Source organism: Manis javanica, chromosome 1, assembly GCF_040802235.1.
Source record: "Manis javanica isolate MJ-LG chromosome 1, MJ_LKY, whole genome shotgun sequence".
Classification (NCBI taxonomy): domain Eukaryota; kingdom Metazoa; phylum Chordata; class Mammalia; order Pholidota; family Manidae; genus Manis; species Manis javanica.
This window is the reverse complement of record NC_133156.1, coordinates 23,493,872-23,515,435: the sequence shown is the minus strand read 5'-3', so window position 1 is coordinate 23,515,435 and position 21,564 is coordinate 23,493,872. Positions and strand designations below refer to the sequence as shown.

Genomic DNA, 21,564 nt, shown 5'->3' with positions numbered 1-21,564 from the left:
TAGGGAAACACCTATTAAGGCTGCACATACTGGGCAGAAAGTGCCAGATGCCACTGCCACTCAGTGTGGGAATAAGCCACGCATGCAATGCTGTTCCTTGAGATGGGTGGGGGGTGTTTCCATTTAGGGTGCCAGGTGAAAACTCCATGACTTGTATTGTCAGACGATGCATATTTGCACATTACTCTAGTAATTGCCAGGAGAAGAGGATTTTGTTTTCTCTGAGGCCTGGGGTTAAGAAAGAATTTACTCATTCTAGGCAATTTACCAGATTAAGAAAGTTGCTTAATTTTTTTTCCATTTGGTTACTTCTGTTCGTAATATTTATCTGTGGTACTAGATGCCTATAAGCCTTTCATTAAAGGATGACTTTGGTGACACATGATCAGCTGATTATGGGACAGGGATAGGCATTTGACCTCGGCCAATACAGATTCTTTGGTATTTCCTGCTGTAGCTATTGGAAAAGACTGATTGTACTGAAGTTGCTAATCGGGTAGTATAAGATTTAAGTTATTTTCAGAATATTGCCACTTAAAGGAGCAATGCCCATTCAGAGAAATGGAGAGAGATGAAGCCCTGAGGACACTGGTGAAACTTCTGGATTCATCCATGCCTGCAACCTCAGATTTTTAGTTCCATAAGGCAACATATTTTTTTAAATTTTGCTGTAATTTCTAAGTTAGCTTAAGTTAAGGTCACTGGCAGCTATAGAGTTCTAATTATCAGTAAAGAGCCATCTGCATTGCAGAGATCTGGTCTCTTACATTTTTAAGTTTATCTAGGAGTAATGATGGTCTCTAACTTTGCTTAGCATCTATGACATTATTCTGAAAATGGTCTACTTTGTTTACTATTTCATACTATTTAGCTTATCCTATAGCTGCTGAAATCTATTGACAGAGCTGTTTACTGGGCAAGGTCGATCTTGGAAACACAACATGGGGGGAAAGGTAATCAGTAGGCAAACCTCAAGGGAAAAACTGGAGAAAACATCTTCCCTCTACAAGTTCCACCATCTCCTAGTGTACACAGTCAGGTACCACTTGCCTTCTTTTCCCAAGGATGTTTTTTGGAGATTAGTGGGGCAACAAGTCCTCAGTCCGAAGTGTGAGAGATGCAGAGAGGAAGCTTCTTAGCCTCCACAAGGTGCTCCTGTTCAGTATCTTGGGTAGTATGTCGATTAGGAGGTCTGGATTTATAAAGCTTATGTGGAAAAGCAAGTAGCCCAGCAGTGTGATGAAAAATAGGGTGATGAAAAAGAGAACCTGAAAAATCCTGAGAAGAGAAAGCCAAGAAACTTTTAGCCAGATGTTAGAAAACCAGGAACAAAATAGTAAGTCATACCTCAGTGCACACCTGGTTCCTTCTTGATACTCAAATGTCTCCCACTAAATCTTGTCTCCGTTCCCAGCAACCCCTTGTAAATGTGGTCCTTCCCTTGTGCAGGCTTGCTAGTTACTGTCTTCCATCGCTGTGTTTTATTTTCTTTTAGTATTTATCATTATCTGAAATTATCTTGTGACTTAGTCACACCAATTTATACCGCACTAGCAGAGTATGCATTTCTATGGATCTATACCCTCTCCAACACTTACCATCAGATTTTTAAAGTTTCACTAATCAAATGATTGTAAAGTAATATCTCATTATGGTCTTGATCTGTATTTCCCAGATGAACAGTGATGCTGAATATCTGTGCATAGGTTTATTGGTCTGATGTGTTCCTTTTGCCCATTTATCTGCTAGGTTGTTTGATCTTTTCTTAACTAAATGGTAAAAGTTCTTTCTGTGTTCTTGATATGAATCCTTTTCCATGTGTACTTTATTAATAACTTCCCTCTACTTTCTAACTTTCACTTGCTCTAAGTGTTGAAGAGCAAAAGTTAATAATTTTCAATAAAGTCTAGTTTATCAACCTTTCCTTTAATTAGAACTAATCCTTTCATGTCATGCTAGAAATCCATGCCCTATACCAAGGCCTGAAAGATACTTCTATCTTCATTGAGGGTTTGTAGCATTTTAAAAATATGTTCACAAATTCTTTGATAGTCCTCTCATTATGAGATTTCCCTTCATTGGGATGTGGACTGGACTTAATGGCTCATTTCTAAAGAATACAGTATTGTGGAGGTGCCAGTGTATGACTTCCTAGACTAGGTGCTAAAGACACAGCAGCTTCTTCCTTAACTCTCAAGAGAACACCTTCTGTCATATTGGGAGGATACCCAACCAGCCCTGTGGAGATGTGCATGTGCTGAGGAACTGAGACCTCTTGTCAAAATCCAGCAAAAAAGCTAGTGTGAAAATAGATTCTCTAGCCCCAGCCAAGCCTTCTAATGACTGTAACTTTGGCCAACATCTTGTCTGTAGCCTCATACCAGACCTTGAGCTGGAACTACCAGGCTAAATGACTCAAAGATTCCTGACTCATAGAAACTATGGGATGATAAATGTTTATTATTTGAAACTAGGAAGTTTTGGGGTAATTTGTTGAGTGGTAGTAGATAACTCATGCTGCAATCTAAAGATCCCCTTTGTTTCGTTTTGTGGACATTGAAGTCTTTAACACATTGTGCCTGCTTTTTATATATGCTCAATGTTAGTGATCTGATATCATTTTTTGTCTTATTTGGGTAATGTTTTTCCTACCATATTTTTCAACGATTCTTCCTTTCCCCTAAGACATATAATTAGTGTTACAGATCAAAGGTCTAAATGTGCACTGTTTCTAAGCTCTTTTTTTGTTGTGTTTCATTGTTCAGTTTTCCTAGTCTGGTCCCAATAGCACACTATCATAATTATTACAGCTTCATAGTATTCCCCACCTGTTGCTTTTCTTTAAAATTTCGAGGTTATGTCTGACCCTTTACTCCTCCAAATATAGTATATTTTAGAATCATTTCATTCAATTCCATGAAAAATCTTTTGGGGAGTTTGATTGGAATTTAATTGACTATTTATCAACTGGAGACAACTGATGTATTTCTGATATTAAGGCTTCCTATCCATGATCATGGTATTTCTCTTCTTTCATTCATGATACTTTTAATATTTCTTAATACATTTCTCTAAATTTCCCTATAAATGATGAATTTTTTTTCCCTTGCTGTTTTACTATGATTTGTATGGGCAAACCGCCACTGTTTCCTTCCTACATTAACCTTATCCAGCTGTTCTGGGCTGCCTGCAGCTCCAGGACAAATTCATTACCACCTGCCCTCACTAGTCACAGAGAACCCCTTCCCCACCAGTTCTCTGAAGTCTTTCTCTAGTGTTGATCTTAGAGCCAGGATCCAGGATCCATTCTGGTGAAGTATCTTAGAATTAGAATCAGAGGCCCTTTACAAACCTCCTTCCTCCTTCCTGCAAATCTCCTTGAAGCTGGATACAATATTCATAAGGAGGTTCTGGGTGACATTCCCAGGGAAAATCTTAGGAATAACCAACTTTTTAATCTCTTGAGTTAACAACCAGCATACCAGTGCCCCACAGAGTGGTGGAGTAAAACAAGAGGGAAGGTATTTGTAGTTTCCTGAACTAAACCTGTACATTCTCCTCCAGATCACCAACTCTCATTAAGGCAGACAGTCCTTGGGAGTCCATCTGGGCAATTCCATGCTTGGCACGGGTGTTAAAAGTATAGGTGAAGGCAGTCCTAGGAGTTCTAGGAAGAATTCTACTAGGTGTTCCAGGAACACTGTATGTGGGGATATCAAAATATGTAGTACTTCATTTACCTTGTATGAAGGGACATCCCCCTTAAGCCAATATTCTAGACATTTGGAAATTACCTTTAAACACCAATAATTTTATGTTAATCATTTTGATGGAACTCTTTCTAAATCATATTTTATACCACTTTGAATCTGTTTCTGTGTGCCTTCGTAAACAGATTATATTGAACATAATTTGACCTTTACTTGAAAATACAAGGCTACATGAATACAAATTTTTGCTGTCCCAGTGATTCCTTCAGAACTAATATGCACTCAGTTGTTTGAATGTTGAGTTCTTACTCAGGTTAACAAATATTTTTGAGCAATTATGATGTGCTGGATACTGTTAGGTGCTTTATCTCTTTCACAATCATTTCCTCTTTTATCTGTTATTAGGCAGCAGTATACTTGCATTTAGAAGTTCTCTCCCTATGTATGTATATATTTTTCATGTCGGGGGTAAAGAGCTGACATTGTAACAAGGTTTGAGGGAGGCGTGTCTCATACAATAGTGTGAAAACCCAATCACTATGCTTATGAACCCCATTTCTAATCTACTGACTCTACTGGGGATCCAGATACATCAAATTATTTCAGACTGTTAAGGGAAGAGGGAGTAAATATGAGATTTGCCACATCTCTTTTAGGTGATAAGATTCCCGTTTCTGATTACTTACTGGGCTGTTGGGTGCTAATACTAGAAAATGAGATTAGTAATTGCCTTTCGGCAAGAAGTCATAGCATGTAAACTGAGACATGTGGTCACTGATGACACTAGTTTGTTGACTCTGTGTGTGTGTGTGTGTGTGTGAGAGAGAGAGTGAGAGTGTGTGTGTGTGTGTGTGTGTGTATAAAAGGTTCTCCTTGTCGTCTGCAGGATGGCTAGTAGATCTCCCAGTTTTCAAGAAGTCCTCAAAGATATTTACTTGCCTTTTACAGAGCCATATTCCCTTCTTTTGGAGAGACTTGTCCTGGGAGAAGAAGAAAGGCAATTGATAAATAAGCAATTTTTTGAAGCTGTCATCTCTGTCAAGTAATATTCAGTGAGCTATTAGTTATATGTTATGTTTAGATACCATACAAATTTTTTTCATAAGCATAAACATGAAAATTTCAAAGCCCATGCATATACATACATATGCATATATGTGTGTGTGCAGTATTTATATATACATATGCATATATATATGTGTGTGTGTGTATATATATACACAGTTACATATTTATATATGATTTTGTATCACCTTCTTATATACTGATAGGAGTAGAGGAAGGCATAGAAACGTAAAGTATGTTGCCCAAGGTTATACAGCTAGTTAGTGGCAGGGCCAGGCGGGACCTCTGCGAATCCACATTCTGGGCTCTCATAACTCTTCGCTTAACCTTCAGCTCAGCCAGAAACCCTTAGAGGAATGAACAAGCTATGGAAACCACACAAATACATTCTGAGGTAAGTTTTAGAAGTATAAAAATGTAAAGATGAAAATACATCCTGAATTTCTGTGGCATTTCTTTGACAAAATATTTTCTTTGTTATTTCATTTTCCTTTTAACTTCCTTGGGAGATAAAAAGAGGAATTAAGATTTTAAAATTGTGTAAATAAGGCTCATAGAACTGGAATCATGAGAAACTTTGTTTTACAAATTTGGTTGTATAACTTGAGCCAGATGAGGTGAAGTGCCCTCTAATCAGTGCCCAGGGAGCGTCTCTGTAAAGACGGCTCAAACTCAGGGCACGGGACCATCATGGGACTCTCATAATCTTGATGAAGACACTCTGTTTTTCCTCTGATGTGTAGTCAGATGAACACTTTGATGAACCATTGGGGATAGATGACGGGACATGTCAGAAAGTATGCTGAGCCTCATCCTAGAGAGAGGGAGTCCATTTAATTTCAGGGTCCAGTTAATATTTTTTTGCTGAGTGGAATATGCAAGAGAGGGGCCAGAATAACTTGCTCAGGACAATCGGAGTCATGGTCACTGTGGGCATGTCTGACATATACCCAAACATCTGGATGACCCCAGGAACAATGGTGTATTATTGATGTTTGCTTTTTAGGAAAAGAAGACTTTTTTTTTTGGTGAGATTATCAAGATCATATATTTCATGCCAATAAATTTCTGGGGAATGTCAACCTTGCCTCTTAAACCAATATTCATTACAAAAATAAAGTTAAATAAAAGTTTATCTTTTAGCCCTGTGAACTTGCTGCCACAAAATGCCAAACAGGGAAAGAGCCGTGATGCTCTGCACCCAATTCTATGTCCTTCTGACCTTTGCATATGTGCTGGTGACATCACGATGTTAAACATGAATGGATTTGGAGCTGTGTCATAAAGAAGTGATGACTTCTTATGTTAACTCATGGGGCGACTGTGATCAGATAGTGACAGGTAACCCTGGTGCTGTGTGTTTTGAAAGATTCGGGAACATGTCGGGATCATATGGAAAGAGTTCTGTGATTGCATTAGGAGGGCGGTGTGGTGTATGTGTCATATATTAGCCTCTTCTCTGTAGAGCATAGCCGCAGTTAATGTTCCATCTTACTTGCATTCTGAACCTTCTTAGGTCTTAGACTAGTTTCTACGAAGACATGCCTCATATTTACTTGGCTGTAAGAGAGGGAAGACAGTTGTCTTCTTTGTTTCAGGTTGGAATGCTTTGAAATTATATCTAGTACTGTTCTTGGAAAATGCACATGGGAAGCTTTGTGTATGTTTCCTGGCTTATAGTGTTTTGGAAACTCTGACAGGCAGTGGCCCTCAGAGGACACAGGGTGGAAGGCTCACCTTATTATTTTGACTGTTATGTTCTTTTCTTGCCGAGTTCATGCTCAAGACTTTTGATCTAGGGGGAAGTGAACCAAGATAGGGATTGAATAAAGTTCACTCAAATATCCATACTACATAATGATTATTTAAAAAGTTTCATATTCTAAAGCTGTGCTGTCCACTATGGAAGCCAGTGGCTGCATGTAGCTATAAACAATAAGTTAATAAAAATAAAAATAAATCATTTCCTCAGTCACACTAACCATGTTTCAGGTACTCAGTAGGTGGCCCTTGGCTCCTTATTGGATGGCACAAAGTTTTATTGGGCAGCTCTGTTGTAGAAACTCACCTTAGCAGTGAAGCCATACTTAATGTTCAAGAAGGCTCTCGGGAAACTTGAAGGTATCCTTCAGAATTCCAAGTCCTGGTACCCTGTGGCCCTCCCAGGCCACAATGCATACCAAGGCTATTTAGAGGCGGTATGAAGTTTGGTTCTGTTTACCTTGATCCCAAGATCCAAAATATTTAATAAATGTAAGTACTTCTTGAGTAAGTTAAGATTTAACTTCTAAAAAGGGGCCAAGAAATGGGAGTGAGATTTTTTACTTTGTTTTCTCACCATGTCAGGTCTAGACAAACTCAGAAAGGAGGGGCAGGGGCTTTTGTCTTACCATGTCTAACCTTTAATGGTCCTAGTTTAGTAGTTAATATAGTGTACAGTTTGGGTTTGGTAATATGATAGCCTTCGTGTGTCTAGAGGTTAGTTTCATGCCTATCTTATATGGCTGAGCCTCTATGTTTTTGGGAAAATGAAGGGTGGTATTAGTTTAAAGGGCTTTTCTGTGAAAGTAAGAATGTACTACTCATCAGAGTGCCTGACTACCAGCCCTTTTAAAATCAGATGTTCCTGCCCTTAATATAAACCTGAATAATTGAAAATGTGATAAAAGCATGAAGGGAGATGTGTTTCTGTGGTTTTTTAAGGAGGATGGAAGGAGGACCTGCATTTTAAAGTTGGTGCGGTTTAGTGGGAGCCAAGCAATCACTAACAGAAGGGAGAGAGATGTGCGGTTCGGGCTCACTCAGTCCCGAGTAGGAACTGGTCAGAGGAATGTTTGCTCTGACCCAGGCTGAGATGGAGTTACCACTAAAACCAAGAAGTTCCTTTTTTTTCCAAAACTCACACTTCTCTCTCAAGGAGCCGCGTCTCTACCTCTTCTTCAATGTTCTTTGAAGTTTCCTGGTACTTCTTCCAAGAGAAATAAAAGAAACCACAGTTACTAATTAGAAGCCTTATACTTTTTCTAATCATAAGAAGCATGTATTATTACGTGGTAACATGAATGCTTGGTCTCCTTTTCCAGCCCCGACACCCACCACCACTCCTGATCTCTCGCTGCACTTCCTACCTTCCCAGGCAGGTCCCTGGGTAATTGGTGTCATGAAAGGAAAAGTGCTCGTTATGAATTTAAGAGCACAGAGGTCAGGAGACCAGGGCTGTAACAGAATGATATTGGTGCCGGGTTGTCAGGGACCCAAAGACCCTTTGTCATGCCACTTTGAAGAGTTAATATTGTTCTAGAGAGTGTTCTTTGAAAAGCCTGGTTTCATATTATCCTGTACCTTACAAACCCTTCTCTGTCCCATTACCAAGAAACTGTACCTTAATGCAGAAGACCTGATCTTTGCAGAGCTGGGCCACCAAAGCATAGTCTTCCATTACCTGGCAAACCAAAATTCAGTCTTAAATTTCTTTCAGGAAATTTCTCTAAGAACCAGAGTATACTTGCTTCCTCCTAAATCTCAGACCCTAAATGTAGTTTTCTAATTGTCCTAAATATGTTTTTGCTGTATGTATGAACTCATTTATTTTCTGATGCTAGATAAGCTTTATTTTGCAGGGAAGTTTATTTTGGGACAGTTGAGAGAATAGATACAGATATGGAACATATCCTATAAAAATTATTGAAGAGAAGGAAACCTTGGAGACTGCATTTACCTTCCTTTCCTTCATCCCCTCCTCAACCCGATAATGGTTCTGCATCTGGAACCTTATTATATGTAAGTCAATCATTTGCAGAATGTATTGTGTCCTCTAACTGAACATCAACTTTTCCTTCCTCTGGGGGAAGAAATACTGAAATTACTACCATCACCTTAGCCAGTTCCTTCTCTCGGTCAGCACAGGAAGCTTCCAGCTCTTGTAACTTAACCTATAGAAAGGGAAGGAGATGGGTAACTCAAGGTGCAAGCAGGCTTCCATTCTGAAATGCTGTCTCAAAGGTCATCTTACAGGTGGCTGAAGAGCACCAGGTATGATATCAGATGTCTTTTTAATGGAGGAGAGTCAAACCATGCAGCATCCTTAAGGTGAACCTACCTTTCTACACTCCCAAGGCCTTAGCATTCATGAGGGCTCCACTCATGCTTAAACTACAATTCTTAGCTTCCTTCCTTGTTAGCCATTCCTCTTAGGAAAAACATCAATCTTGAAAAACCTCAGTCTTCCTTTTCCTTTTATATACTTACCGCTCACTCCTTTTTTGCTCCCCGTAGTCCTTCCTTCTTTTCCTCCCTTGTTTGATGGAAGCCTATTCTATATTGGTCACTGTGTTGGAGTGATGGGCAGAGGGCCATGAGAGCAGAAAGTCTACAGTGGTGAACAGGATTGACAGGCAGAGTCTCTGCCTCACAGAGCTGCATTATAGTTGGGGACGTTAACACATAAGTCAACATGACAATGATAAATGCTATGAAAGAAATACAGAGAAATGTAGTGCTAGCGGTGGCATGAGAGCGATCATGGGTGAAGTCCTGTCTGATGGGATGATGCTGGGTTGAAATCCAAATGGTAAATAGTAGCCAAATGGAGATCTGGAAGAAATATGGCCCATGCAGGGTTGCAGCAAGAGCCAAGAGTGTGAAAGAGCACATATGTAGTGTATGTGGAAGTTCTGTGGCTGGAGCGTGGGGAAACACCTGGGAAGGAGGAGATGAGGTGGGGAAAGGTTGGCATGGATGAGATTATGTGGAAGGCCTTGTAGCTTCTAGAGTTTGGTTCTTTATTTTAATTGCAGTGAGAATCCAGGTGTGAACTCGAAGTAGTAAGGACATAACTTGATTTGTGTTTTTAAAGAATAAGTCTTTTCTATGTGTGAAAAGTAGATTACGGGTAAGAGCAGAAGCAGGAAGACTAAGAGGCTAATTTGGCATCCAGGCAAGGGCTTATGGTGTCTTGCAGAGGGTAATAGTAGCAGAGGAATAGATGTGCTCGGGGCATATTCCCTAGTTAGAGCAGACAAGCCTAAGTTTTTCCTTCCTTCCACTTTTAGCTCTACTGTTCCCACTTTGATCTAGGTGCCATTGTTTCACATCTGAAGACTTCTAACAGTTCCTTTCCTCTTCAGTCAATTATATCCAGGGCCAGAGAGCCAAATGTGCTAAGGGCTGTATTTTCAGGACGGTGGTCTGAGACACAAAGAGGCGCAGCAGGCATACTATTAAACTGATGAGCTGATTTCCAAGATGTAAGAACAACAGAAGGAAGAGATGCTATGGATTTTATAGAATTAGAGAAATCACTTGAGAAATCTACAACACATGTAGGCAAATGGGTGTAATTTAAAGGGTCAGTGATGCTTTAGAGTTCTTTGGAGGTGGGCTAATAGCTTCCAGGAAAATAATGGCCATTGTTCTGACAATGCCTGGAACTACCTATAGTCTTTCGGCTCAGCTGAGGTGACACAGAATTACCAGACTTAAAGCCTCACCATGGTCTCTGGAGGGCTACTGTCAAGAAAACTTGTTTTGAGCAGAAGGAAGCAAATTCAGTTATTTGGCAAGGCTAGTCAAGGGCCTTCCTAAGCCTTTCTAGCCTGAGCCTCAACTTTATCCTGAAGCACATGCAGGCTCCACATTTCTCCCTTTCCAGATACATTTCCTGGACAGGCGTGGCCAAGGAAGCTGTTTTAGTGGCTTTGGACTTCCTGTTTTTTTTTGTGTGTGTGTGTGTGGCCATCAGTACTAATTTGGCTGACACGAAATAGGGAAGTAATTCTCTATTTTTCGCTTTCTATTTCTATTTTCAGTGTGTCCATCTCTGCATCATGGCCCACAGACATAGTATGGGCGAAAGTGTGAGCTTCAGACGCTGAGAAATAGGGCAAGGGAAAGATGGAATTCTACAGAAAGTATCAAGTAAGTATTGTACCTGCTTTCTCAATTAAAAAATAAGTCCACCAGTTTGCATCTTTGATCTCAGGGATTGTGCTTGTGCCCAGGTTTTTATCTTTGGAACACAATTAGAGAAATGCTAAGCAATGTATGCTACACTCAGCAGGTAGAGGTCACTAAATATTTGAGTGGTAAATTGAATGAACCTTTTCTGGATGGGGGTCAGTGATAAGAGTGTGTAAATTACCTAGCACACAGTAGATTGACAAATCCTAGGTCTGCTCTATGAATCCATACATTTGCCTCAGCTAGACTTTTAAATAATCATGTTGAATAGGTGACGTTTCAAGGTTTTACTCTTAAAAATATACCATTTCATTCAGTTTTCAAACTGAGGCTGAAAGGGGCTGATTAAATTACCCAACTTCATATAGCTCACTAAGTGCTGGGACCAGGATATAAACCAGGGACTTAAGTGTTATATATGCATTGTGCAGTTGTGTTCTGCTCTTCCTGAAGGGAGAGAAACAAAATGTATGGCTTCAGAGTGAAATTCCATGCCAAGGGCAGAAAAGAATTCAGTACTCAGTAGCCTAGGCTTAAGTCTGACATGGGCTAAAACTACAAAGAATTTATCCCAGTTTTGATAGTTGTTTCCACGTAAAAGCTTGCTTCCTGCTCATGTAACCCAAACCCTCTCAAGATTGATTTTTCATTTACCTTTGACTGTTCCAGTGCTCCCTGTAGATGGCCTTGCTCACACTTGGTTGCCTTTTGCAATTTCCTTGTAAGCTATGATTTTAAATAAACACGTATTTCAAAAAAAATACATCAAATAAAAAATTCTAGAAGTCAAAAACACTGTTTGGTGTGTAGAGCCAATAACATGGCCTTGATAAAGCTGCCAGGAGATGGTCCCTTAGTGGATACTTGGTGCCCTTGGAAGCATCTTTATTCTACCTCTGTCTTCTTCTCACTAGTCTTGGCCACCAGAGCTAGAGTCTGCCCAAGCAGGAGTACTTCCCTGAACCCTATGCTACAGAGGGCTGCAGGCAGGGGTCAGAAAGTAGGGCAATCATGGGAAATACACTGTACTTTGAGCAAGAGTTGAGGTGGAGTGAATGTCTGGATAAGGAAAGGGAAGCCCTTGGTATTTAAGTATTTGAAAACTCTGTTGAAAATAAAATTAACCTTTCACCTTCCGACAAAGTGTCAGTGGATTCCATTTTCTTGTGATAGAATGAAAAACAGAATGAAAAACCCACGGGATCACCAAATGGCCCACCCACTCCCTTCAACTTATGCTTGCAAGGGAATTTCATGACATTCAGGTACGAGGCTCAGCCTCGTGAGAGGGGGGCAGGGGTAGAACCCACCCCCTGCACAGACTTTTCTGACATGTGGGATCCTCTATGATCATTTTCCCTCCCTTGTCCCTTTGACAACTGGAGCCGCTGCGGGCAACCTGGGGAAAACTAGAGCCCCATCCCACCTTTTTCTGAAGTTCTGTTGTATCATGGACCAGAGTCTCATTTTTCCTTTCCTGTTGAGAGAAAGAAGCAGCGCATAGGTGTGGAGCTCCCTGCTACCACCCGTCTTTATTCAGCTGATTGTTCTTCCTTTCACCGAGTGCTATTTGCCTGCAGTAACTCTACCTCACTGCATATTGTCAGGTAAAGGACCTGTGGTTTGATTTCCACATACGTATCTACACCAGCTCACCAGGATAGACATGCCCACGTGCAGGGATTCCCAATGTGAAATATTACCAATATGAAAATTACTCAACACATATTTTACCATGTCTTTTGACTATTCTTTGCGTGTAAAAAAGAGGAGACTAGCTTATCTGATGGCTGATGAGAGACAAGCTGAGGAATAACGCCCATCAGATGGCTCTTCCCAGCTTTTTGCTTACAAGTCTGGCTATTTCTTCTTCCAGGTCTTGCAGCGTTCTTTCCCTTTCCATGGTGGTACTATTCTGCTGCTCCCACTCCTCATCATCTGTCAGGTCCTGGGGCTGAGTGATCTCACTTTCCAGCCTGAATGACACAAGCACATAGTGTGAGGAACAGACCGCTTCAGAACTGAAAAAAACACATCTGTCAGTTTTAAGGCTACTTCAGTGTCAGTAAATACGGCTCTCAAGATGGAAACCCATCTTTCCTGTGTCCTTATCGTCATAATCACTTCAAAGGCAGGACAAAAAATCACCTCAAAGTTCGACCTGATTCCCAAGTCAAACACCCTAGTGTTCTTTCAGCTCAGCTGAATATCATCCAATCTTTTAAGAATCTCTTTGAAACTTTCTATAATTCACGGTTTGAACCACAGGAAATGCCAAAGAATGAGGAAGAAACTGCTACATAAGATACAGGTCTCTGGAGCAGGTAGGAAAATTGACGTTTGTCTTTTCTCCTCTATCCCATCCCTTGGATTGGGAACTTCCCTCAAGAAACCCCAGCACTCACCTCTGTATTTCATCTTCTTTCTGGTGGATTTTGAGAAGAAGTTCCTGATTTGCTTCATCTATTCTTTGGAGATCTCGTTCAAGGTCTCTGTTCAAACTATCAATGTTCCTCTTTGTCTGAGTTAGTCTTAAGATCTCCACCTCCTCTGACCTATAGATTCAGTCCACGAAAGGAACAAGGGCCAGTTATCTCAGGGTCAGGGATCTTTGGGCCAGAAGGGGTATCTAGGAGACATGTAATTCAACAACCTGGCTTTTTCTGGGAGCACACCTTTTCCTTGTTCATAGGAAATTGTATTTCTTAATCATGTCCTACTATTTGTTTCAGTAATTCTCAACTCAGGCAGCCAGAGAGGATTTTCCCAGGCTTTCTTGATCGAAGTGCTCAATATAATAGTACACCTCCTCCCTGCTTCTGGAAGAAGTTTGCTTCCTTAATAGCCTCTTGTATTGGAGAGAATGGTTTCTCAGCAAATGGTGCACAAAATCTGCTCATGAAATACACTTCCACTGAGTATTTTCATCCAGGCACCTGGTACATCACTTAGAGTTGGTTCCTGCCTTAAGCCGCAAGAGCTCTCCACCAGCAGATGGGGCTTCTGTTTTTCCCTCCCTCCTCGCATCTAAGAGCTTCTCCATTGCCTGCTACAAAGCTTGAGAATGTACCATGGGAGTCACTGCACCGAGTACACACACATATGATCCAGGCATTCACTTTCAAGAATACAAACAACTTTTTTGAAGTGAATTTGAATGTAATAATGGTAACATCTCAGTGCTTTAGAAATGGTATCTGGCAAATGGGAAGGTCTCAATACCTTTTTTTCTTTTTGTTGTGTGTCAATTGATTTCTCTTTGAAATGCTTAACTGGGAATAAAGTGTGTGGGAGCGGTCTTTTGTTTTGAGTAGGAATGAGGGATGAACTTGCAAAGTAAGTCCTTCCTTGGAAGGGCTGAATGGATGCAGGACTTACAATAGTTGTCACTTCAGGAGGACATGGAGTGCTTGGGGTGGTGTCAGCAGGGGGTTGGATAGACAGGAGTGCAGGATGGAGGAGGGGGAAGATGAGGGATATCATGAAGAGCAGACCTGCTTCACGCCTTGGTCCTTGGATGTGGCTCTGCATAATCATAATACTTACTCGTGATCTAGCTGATCCTCCTCGGGTTCTTCCATTGTAGATTCCCTAAAATACAAGCAGAAATGTATTGGATGAGGTGGGGAAATGTGTCCATTTATGAAACACAGAGTAACTATCCAAGAGTCCCAAGGGATAGGGACAAAGTCAAGTCAACCGATTTCCTCCCTCCAACCCCCCAGGTTCTGGCCATGACAAAACCCAGCCCTTTGATTCTTCTGTCCCTGATCTGACTGTATGTCAGGTAAGGATACAGTGAGGATACAGGGATAATGCTGGAAAATTCAGTGTGTGTCCTTCTAGTGGGTACATGCGGAGATGGTTCTCTAGAACAAGAACCCTTTCAAACTTTGCTCCAGGTAATTAGAATCGATAAAGATCATCCATTCCTCTGAAGTCCCTTTTTGCTCCGTGCCCAGCTGCTTTCCTTAAGGCCCCATGGGCATGAATGTAGGTGCATAACTGCCCTGAAAAGTAATCTTTCTGACCTCTAGCTGGGACTCTGTAAGGATCTTCAGATATTTAGATATTAAGTATTAAATAGGGCTCAGAAAAACCCAAGCAGAAGTAGATAATTTGGTTCATTCTGTACCTTAGTTTCCTCTTTTTCTCCAATTCTTCAATAAGCTCTGTCCCCCTCCTGATATGGCTTCCTGATTCTACCTTAGTCGCTCAGCTTCTGAAGTCCAATCTTTCCCCACTGGAAGCAACCAGTAGAGTGTCAGAACCTTCCAAAGGGTCAGGACTCTGCTATTGACATAGGATGGGTGGGGCAGCATGTCACAGTGGGGTGGGTGACAATGGTTATTCACGCAGAGTTCCAAGTCTAGATGGGTGCATGTGTTTTATGGCTGAGTCTTCCGTTTGGTGGTAGTCAGTAGAATGGTTGTGATTCCTGGGTAGAATGAAGGGGTGGTCCCTGTGTTTTGTTTTTCTCGCAGATTGAGCTTCCTTTCTGCCCGAGTGTGGCTATGGGAACCTGGGTCCTGAGGCAGCAGTCTGACCCCATAAGTGCTCATTCATCTGACACACGCTGAAACATCAGAAGAGCACTTATGGGTGCCAGGCACTGTTCTAAGCATGAGGGAGACAGAGTGAACAGAACAGCCCAAACACCTGCCGTCATGGAGTTTACATTATAGGGTGTGTATGTGAGGGCGGGAGGGGTAACACAACGCAATAAATGAGTACATTTATTTTATTTTGTATGATAAAAAAGGAGAATGCTCTGAAGAAACATAGGTGAGGAGGGTGAGAGGAAATTCAGTGAGTACTGCTTAAGTGGGAGGGAATTGAAGTTTTAAATAGGGTGGTGCAGGGAAAGCACTTAGCATTGCCAGACCCAGAAGTGTGGTGTGGATGTGTTAAGAGGCCTGATCAATGGGAAGGAAACCTTAGGTTGTGCTGAGGTGAACACAGAATCCTCAGGCCTCACGAACAAGGGTAATAGCAAACAAGGCCCATGGCCCGCAGAAGCATGGGCCAGTACGCAGCCGAAGGGCCAACAGACCCAGGGCACCGGCAGGAGGCGTGAGGACGCAAAGCTCCTCATTTGCTGCTTTGAGGACACGTAGCTTTTCCTGCAGCTTCCAGTATTCTGGGAAAAAAGAGAACTCTGGAGAGGGAGAATCTGTCCAAAATACTGAGAAAATACCCATAAGAGATTTTTAACTGGGAAAAGTTTGTGATATCTCGAGTTGGCCCCAGAAAAATAAACAATAGATGCTCTTTTCCCCGTCTTGCAGTGAGGAACTGAGGCTCAGTGAGGCTCAGGTAACTTACCCAGACGGCTCAGTGAAGAGTCACTCTGGTCTGTCTTGCTTTAGAGCCAATGTTCCTCCTACTGTTTCTTACGGCCTCTAATGTGAGGACACTGGGGCCTGGGGATTCTATGATAATTAATTGCTGGAGTTTCATTTCAGAAGCTTTGAGGATTCAATAAAGAACATTTTAAATATCCAAGCAGAGCGTGACAGGAGTCCTAAAATGACAGGGTGTGCGATCAATAAAAGCAGATGGTTAAACCACCATTATTGTTTTGACATTTGAATATCTCTTTAGTCATTTCTAAGTTGAATCACATTGATGAATCAGCTAAAGGTCATGCAAGTAGCTGTTACAGAGAGGAGACCCAGAGGAGAAGCGTGGGAGAGGCTCCCTCCGCTCTCCAAGCCTGGCTGGTGCTCCATCGGCATGTGAAGCCGCTTGGCCAGCCTCATCTAGATCATCCAGACCTGTTTGTCATCCCCACAAAGATCTTTGAGAACAAAAAGTAGGAAGATGTAGCTGGAAAATTAATCTTGAAGTGAAGTTAGAGGGTTTCTGACTGCCAGAGCCTGCCTTGGGAAGGGTCATCTCATCCTGCAGAGTGACCCCTGCAGGGTTCTGTGTGTGTCCAGAGGTTTGGACCGGGATTGCACTCTAGACATTGGAAAACGACAGAATTTGGGTCATGGTGTGCCACTCAGCTAATCGTCTCTTAAGGTCATGGATTACAAAGTGAACCTTTTTACTCTGTGTGGAGATGTTTTTGTGTGATTAAAAAGCCAGTGTTCACAGATCTTGGTCTGATAAAGTGCTGAAGAGTGTCCCCTTAAAGATGGTTATTAATTCATAAATGCTTACTTTTAACAACAGGTGGATTTGTGTATATGAAGAAAGCATTAACACCACCTGCCTAATAACAAAACCTTTGCCTTTGAACTTGATAAGCATCCCACAGGCCTCCAGGAACTCTGCTGTGCCGCAGTAGAGGTTAGTTCTCTGAGCAACATTACTGGCAGAGGCTGACTTCTCAGAAGCATTTTATTTTCTGTGTTTTCCCCATGTGATGTTCAATTCTATATATAACTGCAGTGCCAAAATCTCTGTCTAAAGAATCAACACTTACCCCTGAAAATATGTAATAACCCTTTCATCCCACAACTCACCTCTGATGAAAACCTATTCAAAGAGCTTGAAACACAATGTCTCAAATTTCAATACCAATCACCTGGAGGTGTTAATAAACTGACATGAAATTCGGATGGAATTGGTCAGGGGGGCAGCCTGAGGTTCTGCATTTCCAGCACACTCTGAGGATCTGGCAGTGCTAATGATCTTCAGACCACACACGGAATAGCAAGAGCTTAGACCATTCTGTTTTTCTTTTGAATATTTTGAAGATTATTTGGTCCTTGGAAAAAGTTGCCCCTTGAAACTGCCTCAGTGTTACCAACAAGCTGTTCTGGACACCTCTGACGAAATATTCTAACAGAGGGGGCAACAGTTAGAGAAAGTGAGATCATGGCAGGACTGTCCTCATTGGCCAACTGTTTCAGCCCTCGGCACAAGCATGAACTCAGTGCTGACCTAAAGGCTTACTCTCAAAATGACACATAGAGATGGATTTTACCAAGACTGCTTGACCAAAATCTGTTTGTTCCTGATATCACCAGGTTCATTTTATTCAGTCTCAAATTAGTTATTTTCTTTGGGGTAATTTGAATTATTGTATGGGGCAAGAATATTTGCATGTCAAAGCACATAAAGAGAAGCAGCCCAATTGTATACTTAAATATTGTACTTGATTGAACAGAAGTAATACTTGTTCAGGGTTTTCATTTTCTGCTTAGATAATTCATTCATTTTAATGTCCAAAAAAACTATTGTGGAAAATGCAATTTGTCAAAGGCATGTTTAACTGTCCAGGACAGATTGGGGACAGGGTATTGAACTAGGCAGCTTTTTAAAAATGTTTTAGCAATGTGTAATATGTATTGCTTTTTATGTAAAAAGCATAGCTATATATTATGTGTCTTACGTAGAAAAATGCCCTACCTGGAAAAAATAATAAGCACGTGGTTCTATGTAAACTATACCAATTCTTAGATTTATCCCTTATGTTCATTTTTTGAAAACTGCCTGCCTAGATGAAATCTTTAACACTACATTTTAGTCCACATCTTCCCTAGTTATTAGTATTCCTGTCTAGCGAGGTTGTCTGTTGTTAAGTAGATACCTCTTCCAAAACATATTTGCCGAAATCTCCTTGACTGAAAGAGATTAAGACCTTAAGAACCATTTATCATTTAATTCTCCTACTTCAAGACTTTTGCTCACAACCCACTACTCAACACCCTGTATCAAATAAAATGAAGGTCTCAGCTTTGGGGGCCAGTCTATTCCACAGCAGAGGCACAAAGTAAGGAGCCCTGTATCAGTAAGTTAGTGTTACCTATTTTTCTCTGTCTGTATGGACCTATTCATGTTATCTATTTCTTCTTCAGGGAGTTTTGTAGTTTAGGTGTAAGGAGGAATTATTCCATTCCATCTAAGTCATCGAATGTATATGCCTAGAGTTTTTCATTGTTGGGTCTGTAATCATGTCTTTTTTATTCCTGATGTTGTAATTTGTTTCTCCTTTCTTATTTTCTTGGTCAATTTGTATAGAGGTTTATCGATTTTATTGACCTTTTCAAAGAGCCAATTTCTTGCTTTATTGACTTCTGTGTTGTTTTTCTGTTTTCAGTTTTATGGATTTCTGCTCTTCTTTATTTACTTCCTTCGGATTACTTTGGCTTCTTTTGCTCTTCTTTCTTCTAGTTCCCTAAGGTAGAATCATAGTATTAATGTGAAGCCTCGCTTCTTTCTAATAGATGCATTTAATGACATATTTCCTTCTAAACATTGCTTTAGCTTTATCCCACCAATTTTGATACATTGTATTTTCATTTTCACTCAGTTCAAAATGTTTTCTAATTCTGTTTGAAACTTGCTCTTTAGCCTTTGGATTATTTAGCAGTTTTTAATCTAATTCCTAAGAATATTTTTCTGTTACTGATTTCTAATTCAATTCCATTATGGTCAGAGGATACACTTTACATGATTTCAATACTTTTAAATGGGTAAGGTTCTTTTATGACCAGTATATGGTCTGTCTTGGTAAATGATCTACGTGCCCTCAGAAGGAATATGTGTTCTTCTGTTCTTTGATGGATGGAGAGGTACATTGTTCAGGATTACTATGGTCTTGTTGATTTTTTTTGTCTACTCATTTTATTATTGAAAGAGGAAATTGAAAGCCTCCAACTATAATTGTGGATTGATTTCTCCTTGCAGTTCTCCAGTTATATTGTAATACCACTTTTATTTTTTGTTCCTGTGTGTGCATACATTAAACATTGTATGTCTTCGTGCATTGGCCCTCATATCATTACATAATGAGCCTCTTTGTCCTTGGTAATTTTCCTTGTTCTAAAGTCTACTTGGTCTAATATTAATAGAGACAGTCAGCTTTCTTTGACAAGTGTTCACATGGTGTGTATTTTTCCTTCCTTTTTACTTTTAACCTATCTATATCAGGATATTTGAAGTGGGTTTCTAGACAGCATACACTTAGGTCTTATTTTTTTGTCCAATTTAATGATCACTGACTTTTACTTGGTGTGCTTAGAACGTTTATATTTAATATAATTATTGATGAGGTGGTATTTTCCTCAGTCATTATTTTATTTGTTTTCTTTTTGTCCCCTCCATTTTTTATTTTCCACTTTTGTGTATTCTTTTGAAATATTTAAAAATATATTCATATTCCATTTTAATGTCTCTTGTTTGCTTTTGGTTTTTGTGTAGTATTTGATGGTTGTTCTAGGCATTACCAAATACATATGTCATGTTTTAATCTATTAAAATTACTATTGTACCTCTTCAAGGGAAATGTAGAAACTTCATCTTGCCCCTTTTATGTTGTATTAGTAGTTGTCATATATATTACACATCTGCATACGTTAAAAACTACCAATTTTATAATTTTGGCTCTCCATTGTTATATTTCAAAGAACTTTAGAGGAGAAAATAATCTGTCATATTTACCTATTTACCATTTATGTTGCTCCTTCCTTCATGACTGAATTCTCAATTCCCTGTGATATATTTTCCTTACTTCCTACAGTACTTCCTTGAACATTTCTTTTATAAAGGCCTGCTTCTGACTAATTCTCTTAGTTTTCATTCACCTGAGACTGTTGTTATTATTTCTTCATTCATCAAAGGTATTCTTACTGAGTACCTCTGGGTTGACATTTTCTTTTCTTATACTGCTTTTAAAATGTTGTGCACTGCCACAAGTCCACAGTCATTCAAATGTTATATGTCATTTTTTTTCCTCTGGTAGCTTTCAAGATTTAAAAAAAAATATTTGTCTTCAGTAGTTTGATTAAGATACATCTCAGCATGGTTTTCTCTGAGTTTATCCAGTCAGGGGTTCTCTGAGCTTCCTGAGTCTGTAAATTTGTCTTTTACCAAATTTGGGCAGTTTTCAGCCATTATTTCTTCAAATATTTATTCTGCCCCAATCATAGTCTCCTGTCCTAGGTCTCAAATGGCATTAATGCTTTCCCTTTTTGTTCTGTTCTACAGGTCTCTGAGACTCTTTTGATATTTTTTTCTCTGTTGTTGTTCAAATTGGATAATTTGCATTGCTTTGCTCAAGTTCATAGATTCCTTCCTTTGTCATCGTTACTTTATTTTTCATTGTAAGATGTCCATCTTGTTGATTTTTACAGCTTCTCTTTATTTTCTGAGAACTACTGTCTTTCCATTTGTTTCAAGCACATTCAGTCCTACACTGCATGGAACATAGTTATTATAGCTGCTAAAACTTTTGTTGGATTTAGATTACCGATATTCAGAATAAGGGAGAAAGCTGTTGAGTATCTTTTTCCTTATGAGTTGTTCAGATTTTCCCTGTTCTTTGTATATTAGGTAAGTTTAAATTACATCGTAGACATTTTGAATATACTGTTAGGAGTTTCTGGGTCTGGTTAAAATCCTATGGGAAGTAGGATTTACACAGTTCCAGTCAAGTTGGAGTAACAGAGACCAGTTTCACCATCCCTTTGAAACAACCAAATAAAGGGACAAGTTATATGCAGCAATCGTTTTCAAGACTCTGATATCAAGCCATAAAGGACAGCAATCCATGGAGAGATCAGACACAAAAGAGGCAAGCCTTGTAATTGCCCTTTTCAATTCCTTGAGAGAGTTACCAGATGATGATGCAGGAAAGAGGAACCACAGTTGAGAGTCTGGAGATGATGCAGGTCGGATCAGGGCTGGTAAAGGGACCTGACGACCCAGTGCTTTAGGAGTTCAAAGAAAGGACCCTGGCCTTCTGTGAGCACTGGTTTATCTATCTATGAAATCTCACCTAATGCTAATGGATGAGTTACTGGAAATCAGATAATGTATTTATTGGATAATGATAGGGAATATTTGAAAATCATCAGAATTCTTTTTCCTAATATTA

General features: G+C 40.1%; 2 protein-coding genes and 1 pseudogene across 12 annotated transcripts in view; 1 reads left to right on the top strand and 2 right to left on the bottom strand.

Annotated features, from left to right (window-relative positions):
* Nucleotides 1-21,564, top strand: part of LOC140848053 (transmembrane and coiled-coil domain-containing protein 5A-like) — a 180,328-nt gene that overhangs the window by 92,736 nt on the left and 66,028 nt on the right. The gene's annotated exons all lie outside the window — the stretch shown is intronic.
* LOC108403181 (transmembrane and coiled-coil domain-containing protein 5A) overlaps nucleotides 1-21,564 on the bottom strand; it is a 78,946-nt gene that overhangs the window by 13,957 nt on the left and 43,425 nt on the right. For 3 of the 8 annotated variants that reach the window (XR_012128619.1, XM_073230287.1, XM_073230298.1), the window contains exons 1-13: nucleotides 18,729-20,131; nucleotides 16,059-16,257; nucleotides 14,280-14,324; nucleotides 13,139-13,288; nucleotides 12,586-12,709; nucleotides 12,160-12,210; nucleotides 11,388-11,459; nucleotides 8,651-8,707; nucleotides 8,158-8,217; nucleotides 7,679-7,743; nucleotides 6,513-6,570; nucleotides 4,650-4,690; nucleotides 1,051-1,278 (exon numbers count right to left, since the gene is read on the bottom strand). Coding sequence is in view for 7 of the 8 variants with exons in the window: in XM_073230287.1 (XP_073086388.1) it covers nucleotides 1,080-1,278; nucleotides 4,650-4,690; nucleotides 6,513-6,570; nucleotides 7,679-7,743; nucleotides 8,158-8,217; nucleotides 8,651-8,707; nucleotides 11,388-11,459; nucleotides 12,160-12,210; nucleotides 12,586-12,709; nucleotides 13,139-13,288; nucleotides 14,280-14,314 (912 nt within the window). In the remaining variant the exon portion in view is untranslated. Of the gene's footprint in view, nucleotides 1-1,050; nucleotides 1,279-4,649; nucleotides 4,691-6,512; nucleotides 6,571-7,678; nucleotides 7,744-8,157; nucleotides 8,218-8,650; nucleotides 8,708-11,387; nucleotides 11,460-12,159; nucleotides 12,211-12,585; nucleotides 12,710-13,138; nucleotides 13,289-14,279; nucleotides 14,325-16,058; nucleotides 16,258-18,728; nucleotides 20,135-21,564 lie in introns of those variants that run through there. The other 5 variants (XM_073230318.1, XM_073230310.1, XM_073230320.1 and 2 more) reach the window with 5 other exon arrangements.
* On the bottom strand, nucleotides 4,171-4,266 carry LOC140844846 (small nucleolar RNA U13; annotated as a pseudogene).